Source organism: Cuculus canorus, chromosome 2 (assembly GCF_017976375.1).
Source record: "Cuculus canorus isolate bCucCan1 chromosome 2, bCucCan1.pri, whole genome shotgun sequence".
In the NCBI taxonomy this organism is placed as follows: domain Eukaryota; kingdom Metazoa; phylum Chordata; class Aves; order Cuculiformes; family Cuculidae; genus Cuculus; species Cuculus canorus.
Genome location: NC_071402.1, coordinates 100924837 through 100938365, shown reverse-complemented (window position 1 = coordinate 100938365; position 13529 = coordinate 100924837). Strand labels below are relative to the sequence as shown.

Genomic DNA, 13529 nt, shown 5'->3' with positions numbered 1-13529 from the left:
AATATCACTAGAGAACCTTATTCTATTCATACACAGGGAGTAAAGGTGCAATTAGGATTATCATTATAACTTGAGTGTCCAAGAAGTGACAGAAAAGTTCTAGCTTTGGTGATTTTGAAGGGGATCTGGGACATAAATAACTCTTCTTAAAGCTCACACGTTCCAAAAGTGGTTTAGAAAATAGTAGGTCACCTCAAGGTGACTCTTATATTATCAGCACTCCTTATACTACCAGCTGGCTGAGGTTGGAAGCCATAAGAGAATAGGATGGAATAGGGGTTGGCCTTTCCCCAAAGAGGGAGTAACTTTCATGACTAGCTGGACCAGGGCCAGCAGGAAGAGCTACACACCAAGCAGAGCAGCATGACAAATCTGTGGATTAACAGCAGCATTGTCAGGGAGCAAGGCATGCTCAAAGCTGGTCATCACATGGGATTTGGGAATGAACTCTTTTTCCAAAAGCCAATTCAGAAATACCAGACTGAACCACCTCCTGACCATCATGGTTTGAAGTGGCCATCTTTCACATAGTGAGTTCATGAGGTTTGATAAAGAGTCCTTACAAGAAAATGTACTGGATGGCTAATAAAAAAATAAGAATTTATTGATATAAGAATTTATTGATATAAACTTCACTTAATCCTATCACCCTAAAAACTTCTTCCTTTAATGTTATGTATGTGTTATAAAATAAATCAGGCCAGGAATGAATGAGAACACATTCATTTCAGTTAGCTCTTGCCTCATTCAGTTTTTTCTCCTCAGATCTGGAATAGCTCTGATAGTCAACTGCCACTATTGTTTGTCATTTCACATACACTTTTCAATAACATTTCACATACATGTTATTTGATAGCTGAAACAGCTATTTATGCCCTTAATCTAAAAGGGAAGATCCACAAGGCAGTGATATTTGGCTTTAATTACAAATACCTTATAAGAATAAAACAAATGGCCAGGAACCCATTATTATGGAAAGCAGTATTGACTGATGATTAAAGCACAGATAAACTGAAGTAAAAAGATCTACAGGCTGTGCTACCAAGCTTTTTTAGTTAAGTGTCTTCACCATTTGATTTATTTCATTACAGCCAAGATGAAAAAGTGCTGTGTTGCAACACAGACAATGGAAAATCTGCAAAACTGGAATCAGAATGGTGACTTTAACATTCCCATACTTCTTACAAATGACATTTGAGGCTGTCATTCGCTTCATTTGAAAAATGATCTTACACTCGGCACTGGACACGCGCTTACTTTTTACATTCCCACTGTGTTTACTTGAGTTAGTGCGGCAAAATCGTGTCTAGCTGGAAAATCTAATCTTACTTATTTTGGCTCTTTCTATGTTAAAGACAGCAGGCTGGAAGGAGAAAAGAAACAAAAAAGTCTTCTCTTAATCTGTTTTGAAGAGAAGGCCACTTTACATTCCGGGGGTTTTTTGGCCATGTGGAAGAGAAAGGTTTTTCCCAGAAGTGATCAATTATAGAAAGTGGCAGATCACATAAAATGAATTCACATGAAGATAACTGAAACATCCAGCCACTGGGACACAGACCTAGACAGTGGGAATTCACATAAATAAATCAGGAGTATAGCATATGGGCTTAGAGATTTCCTTGCAAGCTGTTAGCAGGCCTCTAACTTAAACCACCTTTTCCTCCTTTGGTCCCTCCCATGTATGCCAGCCCATACATATGAACATTAACACAAAGAATATTGTTAACTACCACACAGTTAAAGATGAAAAAGCCCCTGGCAATCTCAGCTCAATTTTCTGCAATGCATTTGTATTTTAACAGCCAGGGCACTATATGCTGTATAAATTATTTCTTGGGTAAGAGTTATCTTCACTTGCCTGGAGTTCCTGAGGAGCTCAGTATCATCAGCTTTGTATGAGACCAAATCAGAATACTTAAACCTCGCTTACGTCTTTTATGTTGAGTCAGTAGTCTCTAATAAAGCTGTAAGAAAGCCACAAAGAGCTGGGTTCAGCACTGGAAGTTTTGTTGCTGTAAGAGCTATAGAATGAGAACCTTACTGTTCACTTAATATTCTTCTGGAAGAAAAAAAAAATCCTTCTTAGCTTATCAGTTCCTCTAAGAAATTATTTTGTTAAGCTTTGAAGCTGCATTTATTTTTCTAAAAAAATCCTTACTTCCTTCTTGACGAAACCCACAATAAAACTCAATAAAATTACTGAAAGCTATCCAGCCCATTTTCCACAGCTGTCAGACAGAAGGCAGGATACTGAAGTGATGTAATTCTTCCCAGTAATAGCAATTATGTCTCAGTGCATTTCACCTGTCTGAGACTACTTGGAAAACTAAATGATATAGCAGATAAAATGGCTTGAGGTTTTTGAAATGCTTTTTCCTTTACCTGGTCATTAAAAATAAGATAGAGAACTTGCATTTATGGAACCAGATGTTATGCTGAAGACCTTGAAAAGAACTCCAGTCGCATACTGTTACATAGTCTAGCTTCCACTTTCCTGAAGATTCTCATGTACTAAATAATGTTAGCAACAGGGACAGCATTACATGAATTAACCTGACTGGTTAAATAATAATAATGGAGTGGGAACAAGATATATAGTCTAAGGGGTTTGCCACCTACATACAATAATAAAAAAGATGCTACTTTCCTCCAGAAGGTATTCATTAGATAAAACTTTTAATAACGAAAGAATGATTGGCCCCCAGGATTCATCAACTTCTTCAATAAGATTTGACTAATAATGCCCCCACTGGATGAGTGTTCTACAGTTGTCATCATCTTGGCCTGTAATCTGCACAGAGGACTTAGCCATGGTAAAAAAAATATTTTTAAGTATTCTTGTTTTATTCTGACTTTTCTGTTGCATAACACAATACAAGGAAATTATGCTAAAGACTTCTGAGCTTGTGGGCATTTTGAGTCAGTGCTACTATTTGCTTAGTATTCAATCCAAAAATCCTTTGAAATCTTTATTCCTGAAAGAACTGCTTTTCTTCCTATTCCTTCCATCTGTACAAATAAGTCATCAATAGCAGAGGCCAGAATATTCCTGCAGGGAGATTACAGACTGTGTAGTAGTGGTTACTACACTGTGGTGTAGAGTACCATCCTTATATTTGCACACTTTCACCCACAGTCAGATACTGAGAGATAGTATGGAAGCCTACCATACAGACAAGACAGTACAGAGATGCATTTGGACTGCCCTTTGTCCTTGCTTTGTGAAAGTGTAAAGTCATTACTTAAACACTAATGTCCTTCAGTGCAAAAGCATTATACTAAGGATCAGGAAACCTGAAGTCTTTTATGCATTTGCTGAGCAACTATGAAAAAGTTACATTATTTACTTTACTCTGCACTTTAGCTTTCACTATTGCTTTTTTGCTTTTTGATGTAAGAAAGCAAGACTGATACACATTTTTTCTTTTTCAAGTGAATACCAACAACACAAAACACAGCTGGTTTTAATCATAGAAAGTTATGAACTGTAGAAACATCAGTACTTGAACTGAAATTAACAGAACTATCACAAACAAGTTCCTATGTCCCACATTCAGCTTCCAAGGGGGAAAAAGATCCCAAGAATTTCTCCTCTGAGAAGTTTGATTTCACTAAAGATTGTTCAGGGAGTCTGACCTCCCTTACAATATTACACACGAAGAAAAAAAATATTTAAAGACGTGGTTAAAAACTAAAGATTAAGACAATGAGTTTTCAGGTAACACTGGATCTGCTCAGGAAGGATTGCCTACAGAAACTGAGCCAGGGCTGGTGCTTGCATTCAATCCTGACTGGACCTGGAATTCAATAGTCACTGACACAGCAGCCTCTCGCAGAAAGCTGATAATTAACATGAGGACAAGGCCTAACCAAAAAAACATAACTGCAAAGCTGTGGTATTAGTGCCAGTTTTAACTTCAGTTAATTCCATTGATTCTAAGAGAAAAATACTTGCCTGGTGTAATCATAATAGAAAAATGTACCCATGTCCTTGTAAACAGAAAATAAATCAGTCTTCAGAGCATCATCCTAGAGTCAGATTTATGCTATTTTCCCTTTGATGTTTTGTTAAGACCTTCTGGTGCAGTCTGAGGCAGAACGTCTAATATTACAATTATTTCAACCACCTATTGGTAGAAATTCAGGTGTCTTACTGTATAATTATATATCTTCCTCCTGGAGGAGAAAGACCAATAGAAATTCAAAAATACAGAAAGCTCACATTTTAAACTGTTTCTAGTTGCCTCCTTCTTCATGTTCCAGAGGTAAAATAAAGCCACTGACATTAATATGTTCTGTCCACATGTTTTCCGTTCCATAGCAGAAGCAGCAATTGGAGTCTATGCCAGCTTTGTAGACTACACCATCATTTGAACTCATCTTATAACTGATATTTTGAGAATTACTGGCCCACGTTCCCCTGTCACTCCTACTGATTTAAAACTGATTAAATGCAATTAGTTTCAGAGAAAAAACTCTTGATTTATACTAATACATAATAAGAGAATAGTGAAGACCATCCATTAAAATTGGGGTCCTAGAGCTTGATATGAGGACGGTGAAGCTGCTCTTAGCCCCAGCAGTCCTTACTGTATCTTTATGCACTGGTGCTAAGGAAACTACCAGATTTCTTTTTGTTTAGTGTTACCTTCTCAATGTCCCTTTAAATGTCACAGAAAGAGGAGTTTAACATCATATAGCATGTTCTCTTGCTCCTGGGTTCAATGCCCAGGTTCAATTGACCCTTTGGGATGACTTATCATGGAAAGGAAGAATCAACAACAAACTTGGAGGTAAAATCTAGCTTAAAAGGAGCTACTCTTAAGCAATATTAAAAAATCATTACCTGGAGAGCCCTCTGAGCAGTAGACACTCAATTAGCAGCCCCAAACAGCCACAAAGAAAAGCAGGAACCAAAGTGTGGTGGGACAAAAATGGTCATGATGAAACATACCACAGCAGTGTGACAGCTTCTGAGCAACAGGGTTACCTTTCCCTAAGCCTTAGCAATGTAAGTGCTGGCATGAAAAAGAAAAGGAAGTATGCCTTTGTTCCCAACGTCACATAGTGCGAAACATTTTCTTAACATGTTTCAGGAGCATCCAGCAAAACGGGTCCTGGTGTCAACTGAGTCACTGCTCAACTACCAATTACTTATCATCCTTCTGGTAAAGCATGTTCCATTAAGATTCTAAAATCAGACTTACGGTGCTGGAGTTACTACAAAATTGATATTTATCAATCCCTGGGGAAAAAAAAGTTTATTACAATAATTTTTCTTTCCATTGTAACATTATGATTTTTCAGGTTTAATATCGTGTCTAAGGTTATAGGCTAATGTTTGTTTGGCAAGAGACCACTGGATATCATTGTATATGCTTTCAAATGGAATAAAGCTCCTTCTAATTCTGAGAGAAGGAAAAAAGTCAGCCCTTTAAATGAGTCACTTGTCTACAACTGAACGCTGGCTGTCTTACACCTCAGAGGAAAGCAATTCTGGCAAGAAAACAGGCTTCAATATTTCTTTGGCAACTTCTTATAATAAAATGGTTATTTGAAGCTGCTCGGTTTGAAATGCTAGACACAAACGCGATGGAGATGGTTTCACAGATAGATTGCACGTGAGATGGTCAGAGAGAACTTGAAACCACTGAAGATTATTTAGTGCATATATCCAGTTTACCACTTGTGCGGTATATTATTCAGGAATTTCCAGGAAACTAATCCTAAAAGGCTTCAATAGAAATGGTATGTTTTCAGAAGGGATTTGAAACGAAAAAGGTTGCTCACCTAAGCATGCAAGACAGAGACTGCTACAGCGTGCACTTAAACATAGGCTTAAAATTAATTTAAATCCGTTGTTTCAGAGGCAACCCAGAAGGAAGTGCACGAAACTTCAAAGGTCCAGAGGTCTGCTTAGCGAGCCAGAAACAGAGATGCTTGACCGAGCCTCTGGAATGACCGGAGCGGCTCGAGCTCTCCCTGGGCTGCGGCCCAGGGTCTGCTGCCGTGGCAGTTTCTGTCTTGGTCCGCAGTCCCAAAGCCATCACTGAGATCAAATGGGTTTTAAATCATAATTAATTACGCTCGATCTAACTTTCATACCCACGACAAGTTGGTGCGGGTACTTCAGGACGATCGATCCATCCTAAGGTTTGGACATTTCCGTAACCGCCCGAACAGGCGAAGCAGCAGCAGGTCTGCTGGGAACACTCGGTCGCAGGGAACACTCGCAGGAGAAGCGCGGGAGCCGCCCCCGAGCCCCGCGCCGGCGGCAGGGCGCGCGCAGCCAGGGCTCGGAGAGCGCCGCGCGGAGCCGCCGCGCGCTGAACCGCCGCTCCCCCGCCCCACCCCGCGCCCCGCGTACCTGGATCATCGTCTCGGCCTCCTCGCGGCGCCGGGGCGGGGGACGCTGCGCTGGGACGCGGCTCGCCCAGCCGCCCATGCGGCTTCTCGCAGCCCGTGTGGCCCCGGGCTCCGCCCCCCCCCCTCCCTCAGCCCACGGCCATGGCCCCGTGCGGGGTCCCCGCCGCTGCCCGTTCTCCGGCTCCGGCCCGCTCCGCGCCCCCTTTTGTTAGCGCGCTACCGAGCTGACTGCTCCGTCATCCCGCCGTGCCTAGGCGACAAATCAGAGCCGGTGGCACAGCCCCGTTTCCAGCTGGAGAAACCTAGCCTTCCCTGTCCTGGTGGGAGGGTTTTTTGCATCGCAGAGTGGTGTGGATACAATAACAACCAAACTAATAACTGGCAAAGTAGTCTGCTCTGCGGGATGCGCTGCTTGCACGCGGAGGAAAAGCGAGCTTTCCGGCAACCCGCCACTGAAGCGAGCATCATGATGTACCCCGGTAACGTGAGACAAAAATAGATACTTAAGTTGACACCAAGAATTACATTGAGAACAATTTTAGAAGGGGAAAACCTACGGGAATTTCCTGATTCTTTGTGTGAAGTGTCTGGCTGTGTACGTTAATTGATTCTCTTCAGTTTTTAACAGAACTTTCCCTGCCTTTCCTTAGCATACCTGCTAAGGAGCATGAAGGGTCACTGTGTGGTGGAAGGAAGGCACTGTACGCTTAGAGAAAGGGGTTCTGATTCTCTCTTTGCCTGAGATGACTGCTATTCCATGCAATTTAAATTTGCAGAAATATGCTGTAAATTCTTAGATCTCCGGCTTTAGGAAAGGCACAGATGCTTTGCTCACAGTACTTAGAATCTGTAGCTCCCACCAGGTCCTAAAGGTGTGACACGGGATAGCTCTTCAGACTTCAGCTCTTCAGCTCTTCTGACGGGATGGTGGGCAAAAACTTAGAGCTGTCTTCCCTTCTCTTCGGGTTTCCAAGTTTCCTCATTTGCATGGTGTAAATCAGTGCTTCTCTGCCTCTTACATGTTCTGGCAAGTTTAGGACACATTTGACTGTCATGTTGTGAAAGATGTCTGTAACTGGACAGCAGACAGACCTTATTGCCCATTTACAAACATTTGATTTCAGTGTTCTAGCAGAGGCATCATAAAATAGACTTGGAGGAACTGAGTCAATCAGTTTTGGTTTTCCTCAAGGAAAAGAAGAGATGGGAAATTATTTCTGAACATTTGTGTTGTGATAACATCTGGCATTTAAGTCAAAACAATATGTCTTTTATATAGCTAAAAAGAAAAATTAAATAGTTTTTTCATACTGTTATTACTTATTTGTACCATTTTTACATTCTGACTGAGTAGTTGGGCCCCATTATGCCAGACACTCATCTTAAAAGGGACTTTAATAATTTTACTTCATAAAATGAAATGATCTTGTGCATAAAGGAGTTCAGATATACACTAAGTATTCTACAAGGGTTTTTTTCCTGGGCTGTCAGCTTATTTTTGCTTCATAAATCTTTATGTGTTTCTCCTCCTGCCCTCCATTGCCTGAACTCTGTATTCAAAGAATATGAGTGCACAAATGAGTTATTTCTGCTGGATGAGGAACAGATTAAGAGAGAAAGTGTCATTGTATGGAAAGAGCAGTTCTTAGATGACTTGAAGGTCTGATGTTGTCATGTAAGCTTTTCCATGAGAAGCCACAAGTCATGACCAATAAGCTGTATTTGATGTATCCCAAACTGACTGGAGTAATAATACGGGTATGTGCATGTGAAGGTAACTTTTATGAGCTAGTCAAAAGCAACATCTGCAACTGGCAGTTGTACTGGCTCATCCACTCCAAGGGGAGTTCATCTGGTCCTTGTTGACTGAACCACAAATAAAAAGCAGGAAGAGGAGGGAACTTAAGTCAGTATTGTTATTTTGACAGCTTAGGAAAGATTATTAACAGGTTTAGAATCCCTCAGCAGAAATTAAATGCTATAAATGTGGAAATGTCAACCCCTTCTGAAAGACTTTTCACTGGTCTACCTTACTGGAATGATCACTTCCACTTCTTTAGAGCTTTGACTCTGACCCTACTTTTAATTACTGTCGTCTTCTAAATATGACTTGGTATGTGTGAAAACGTTTGCAAAGCTTAACTAATCAAGCCAGTGCTTCGTATGGCTTTTCTGGTTATTTTTTAAAAAAACAGCATTTGTTTTCTCAAACCCGAAGTAGAACATAATTAATGAATCAGAAGGGGATAGAGAGTCATGCTGCTGGTAAATAACTAAGGTTATAGCTTTCTTGACTAGTGCTACCACTTTCCATCATAGGTAGATTCTTCAAATGCAGCTGGACAGCTTGTCAGCTAGCCTTTCAAAAGAGAGTAGAACTTTATTACAACTTTCTTTAACAGAGTTAGCCAAGAGCATTCTGGAACTCAAATGCCAGGTTCCCCTGGGGATTAGTCCTCAACTTTGGCACCTGCATGAAAAAAATCTTAAGTGTTTATTTGTTCATAATTAGAAGGGAATTTTGTCTGTGGGTTCCACAAGGTGGTGGCCCTGTCCTTGACATGTCAAACACTCATAACTTGCTTTAATTGCTAATTCAGGGAACTCATTAACACAAACCTGATCTAGTGCAGTACCTGAAATGAAAAGAGTATCATTTAAATAAAGCAGTAAATGTGTTTTCATTTATAGGAGGGGCAGATAAGCATTAATGACCTGTCATTATTTGAGTAAATATGAATGGAAGAAAGAGTTGCCTTAGCTATTCACTCCTCCTCCTACTTCCTCAACTGTTCTTAGCATCTTAGAAAAGATGGGTTTCATCATGTTGCTGTCAAAACCAGAGGGAGCTTGAGGATGACCACCGAGTATGGGGAAAGAAGTAATAAAAAATATTTAGATGTGTAGCAATTTCAAATTAACTAAGTGTTGCTGAGACATAGATCACTTATTAGAGAATAATGACCACAGCCTCAGGCAAAGCTAGTCATACTAGCATCAAGTCTGCCATCAACTCTCTGGAAAATGCACAAGTTTCAAGTCATTATTGAAATTATCGCCAGTTATTCAGAGGGAGAGGGTTAGTCAGGCAAGAGGAAGATTTTCCTTGTGGTGCCATTATTTTTACTGAGCAGCACAAAAATAATATTAGTTTCATCACCCTGCTTCTGTGCTGGAACATCTACAGAGAAAAAAATGGATTGCACAGAAGTTATTCAGAATTCTTTCAAAAGCTCGGGGTATTTTTAGCATTGGGAACAGGAGCAGCTCCTAAATTTTTAACATATTGTCAGGGTTATATAGTTTTCAGCTCTCTGTTCTTCAAATACTTACCTTCCTCCTTCTGTACTGAACAATTTTGTTATTCCAGTGTATGACTGCCAAAAGACTCTCATTGGCCTTAGCAGTAAGGTAACAGACTGTTTCTGGCCTTAGCAGTAAGGTAACAGACTGTTTCTGATTATTAAGATAATCTGGACATAACAGAAGTTATGGTTTTAGAAGAAAGATAGCAGCCAGTTCATTCTGCTTAGGCTGACAAAAAAAAAAAAAAAAAAAAAAAAAAAAAGCAAGTATTAATTAAGACAGATCAATCCATACTAGTTTTGAAGAAAGCTCAATCAACAGTATTTTGTGAGAGCAATAATGTGCTCTTCTGTAGTACTTCACATTTTTGAAAGTCTGCACAAGCATTAATGCTTCTTAGTAAAGAGTTTAGGGGTAGCAACTAGTTCTAAAGACTGAAGAAACTAAGTTCTGTCTTCTGGATGAGGTGAAGTGGTGCCTCAGCTATGCAGAGCAGTACCTAGATCCTCTGACAAAGGTGGAATGACAGTGTGATGCTGTGTGATATCAGTCACTAGCGGTGAGTCTGATAACTGTGCAAGAGCAGCACTGCTGTTAATAATTTTTCCAAAATCCTGTGTTTTTTTTCCTGAGAAGGAACATGTACATGCAGAGCTGAGGGAAAATTAGGTTTATATTCCCAGAGTGAATTCCAGACTCAGTATGATAATAATTAAATACTAATTTATCACAGAATCAGAGAGGATGAGATAGGAAAGAACCTCTAGAGGCCATCTGGTCCAACTGTCTTGGTAAACCAGAGCCACCTAGCGCTAGTTTCTCATGTCCACCTCCAGACAGCTTTTGAATATCTCCAAGGATAGACTCCACCACCTCTCTAGTTAACCTGTCCCAGCACTTAGTCACCCTTACAGTGAAAAAAGCCTTTCCTAATGTTCAGAGAGAACCATCTGTGTTCAGCCCATTTCTCCAGCCTGTCAAGGTTGTGCTGGATGGCAGCACACTCCTCTGGCCACACCTCCCAGCTTTGTGTCACTGGCAAACTTGCTGAGAGTATGCTCTGCTCCATCATGCAAATCACTAACAGAGATGTCAAACAGGACTGGACCCAGTATTGACTCCTGGGGTACACTGCCAGTTACCAGCCTCTAACTACACTTTGTGCCTGTAGTGCCTGTACACTTTGTGTACACTGGTCACCACCCCTTAGGCTTCGCCTTTCAGCCAGTTTTCAATTAACCTCACTGTCTGCTCATCCAGCCTCTGCAGCAAGAGCTTGAGGGGCTAGAAGGCTCTCACGAGAGACAGCGTCAGCAGGCTTATTGAAAGCCTGTCAGACACTAGCCAATGCTCTTCCTTCATCTACCAGGTGCATCAGTTCATTGTACAAGGTTATCAGATTGGTCAAGGATTACTTCCCCTCAGTGAAGCCGTGCTGACTACTCCCAAGGAGTTCCTTGTCCGTCATGTGACTGGAAATGGTTTCCAAGATGCTGCTCTGACACCTTCCTAGGGGATCGAGGTGAGACTTGGCAGTTCGTAGTTCCCTGGTTCCTCCTTGCCTGTCTTGAACATAGGAATGACCTTTTATTTCCTCCAGTCTTTGGACACTTCTTCCAGCCATTGTGATTACTGAGAGTGGCCTTGCAATGACATCTGCCAGCTCCCTCAACACTTGTGGATGCTTCCCATCAGGGCCTATGGATTTATCTCAACAAAAGATTTACTCTATATTACACCTGTTGGCTCTGGTACTAGCAACATTTTATGTTACCAGCAGTAAAGACCTCTGCCATGATGGAGCTGATACCCTGACTATCCTAATCAGTTTCCAAATCTAAATACAGCTTGAGGTGTGGGGAGGTGGAATAAAATAAACCTGAATCTCATCTTGGCACTCATATAGGTGAAATATACATTAGAGCCAGAAATGGAAATTTCCTCAAGACAAGCGTAGTCTCTTTGCATTGTCACAATTCCTCTTAATTCCACTGTTCCTCTAATACTGAGATACTTTTAAAAACTTTTTTGAGCTTTATTTAGAAAAAAAATGTGAAACCCATTAAGAACTAAGAACTGCATCTCCATGACCTGCTTACCTGTGACAGCTCTGGGTAAGCTGAAACCAGCATATTCAAATTATCTAATTCCTGTGGATTGTTTTGGAGAAAGAGATGAGCAAACTTCATGTGTCAAGAGGAAACCATGGGGCCATTCTCTTATCTCTATCCACCACCTCCATTAACCTCTCCTTTTGATACCCAAAAATAAAACCTAACCAAAGGAATTTTACCCCCAAAGGGGCCAGTGTTGAAAGACTTCAGAAAAGATGTCATTTATTGAGCTCTGCTATTCTGTTGCAAGAACACGTCCTTTCCTGCTCTGTCATCCAATTATTAGGGAAGCACTGCTCTCTCACCTCAAACCAAAAATGTGAGAGTTTGAAAAAGGACAGGCAGATGTGGCAGGCTTAACAATTTCACTGTGTCTGGGGAGCATAGTGAAATGACACATTTTATAATTCCAGTATCTTGTGCCTGGAAAGATTAGAAAGAAGAAAGGTTTTTTCTAAACAATTAAACAGCTCCCTTTATAGTTATGTCCTTAGCTCTCCCACCCCAAACAAAGCCTCACTCTGAAAGTAAATAAGCTAAGACTCTTGCCTTTTGTCAAAAGTTTCTTTACAGTGGGACTCAAAATGCGGAAAGAGAAAGAGGCCAACCTCTGCACAAATGTGGATCTGAATGAAAATCATTCAGGAATTGTGTTTGTTCTTAACTCAGCTTAGCTATTAATGAAAAGTAAGAAGACGTACTTAAGCCTTACTTTGTTGTAAGGATGAAAACATTAGCCAAAATCTCTGATGGTACCTTGAAAAGAAAGTGAAGTTTAAAAACCCCAAACATGTTACGTAACTGTGCTGGATTTCCAAGAAAAACATACAGCCATGTATCAGACAGTTAACGTCCGCAAAATTACAGATTTTTTTTTTAAATGCCCTCTGGGGCCAATTTAATATTTTCCAGACCCTTCACCCTCACACCCCCACTTGCTAAAAACCAGCAGTGAAATACCAGGAAATGGTCCTCAGCTGCCAAATTGTTTTCATTTGCCCAGTGTCCGAGATTTTTAACTGTTCCCCAGCACCTCTGCCGCAGCCCTGGGATGCTTCTGGCATTCCAGGAGCAGGCAGGTGACTTGGGCTTGCTCTCTGCCAGGCTTTTGTTACTCACAGCCGAAGTCAGCTCTGTAGGCTGCCTTTTCAAAAAAATTAAAAAAAAAAATAAAAAAAAAAAAAAAGCCTCTACCCCAATGAATGCAAAGAGCAGCTCTGTAGAACTGGGGACAATTTATACAAGCTGCTCCCTCCAAGTATGCAGATAACCTTTCCCCTTGCAAAGCTGTCTCCCCACTCCTAAAAAAAAAAAAAAAAAAACCACCCGCTCTCCTAAGTGTGTGATCAAAAACACCCTTTGCAAAGAGATTTTCTTGCTTACACCAAAGGAAAAAAGAAAAGCTGTCTTTGATAAGTTTATCCGGTTATTTTTAAAGAAAAAATATTTGGTTCTACTTGAAGGCTTTTAGCTTTTTTGTCACCTATGGGCTGTTTAACAGGTGATAAAATACACAGGTCCGGAGCAGCAGTGCTAATTAACTCTTATAATGTATGAGAATAAATACACAAGAGGAGGAAGGAGAGAAAAGTGAGGTTTCAAAGTCAAAGTAGCTTTTAATGGACGAAGGATATGCATTATACTGCAGGCCCAAAACTGCAAGTACTTACACGTGCATAAAGCTGCTCTTGAAGTAGGTCCAGTGCGAGTAATTCTGGTAATTTTATTTTTGTGTCTCTTTTT

At 40.7% G+C, this 13529-nt stretch overlaps 1 protein-coding gene across 4 annotated transcripts in view; it reads right to left on the bottom strand.

Annotated features, from left to right (window-relative positions):
- TNS3 (tensin 3) overlaps positions 1 to 6519 on the bottom strand; it is a 221051-nt gene extending 214532 nt beyond the window's left edge. For all 4 annotated transcript variants that reach the window (XM_054060590.1, XM_054060591.1, XM_054060592.1 and 1 more), the window contains exon 1: positions 6368 to 6519. In XM_054060590.1, coding sequence (XP_053916565.1) covers positions 6368 to 6445 — 78 coding nt within the window. In that variant the 5' untranslated portion in view covers positions 6446 to 6519. The remainder of the gene's footprint in view (positions 1 to 6367) is intronic.
- Positions 6520 to 13529: the final 7010 nt, after the last annotated feature.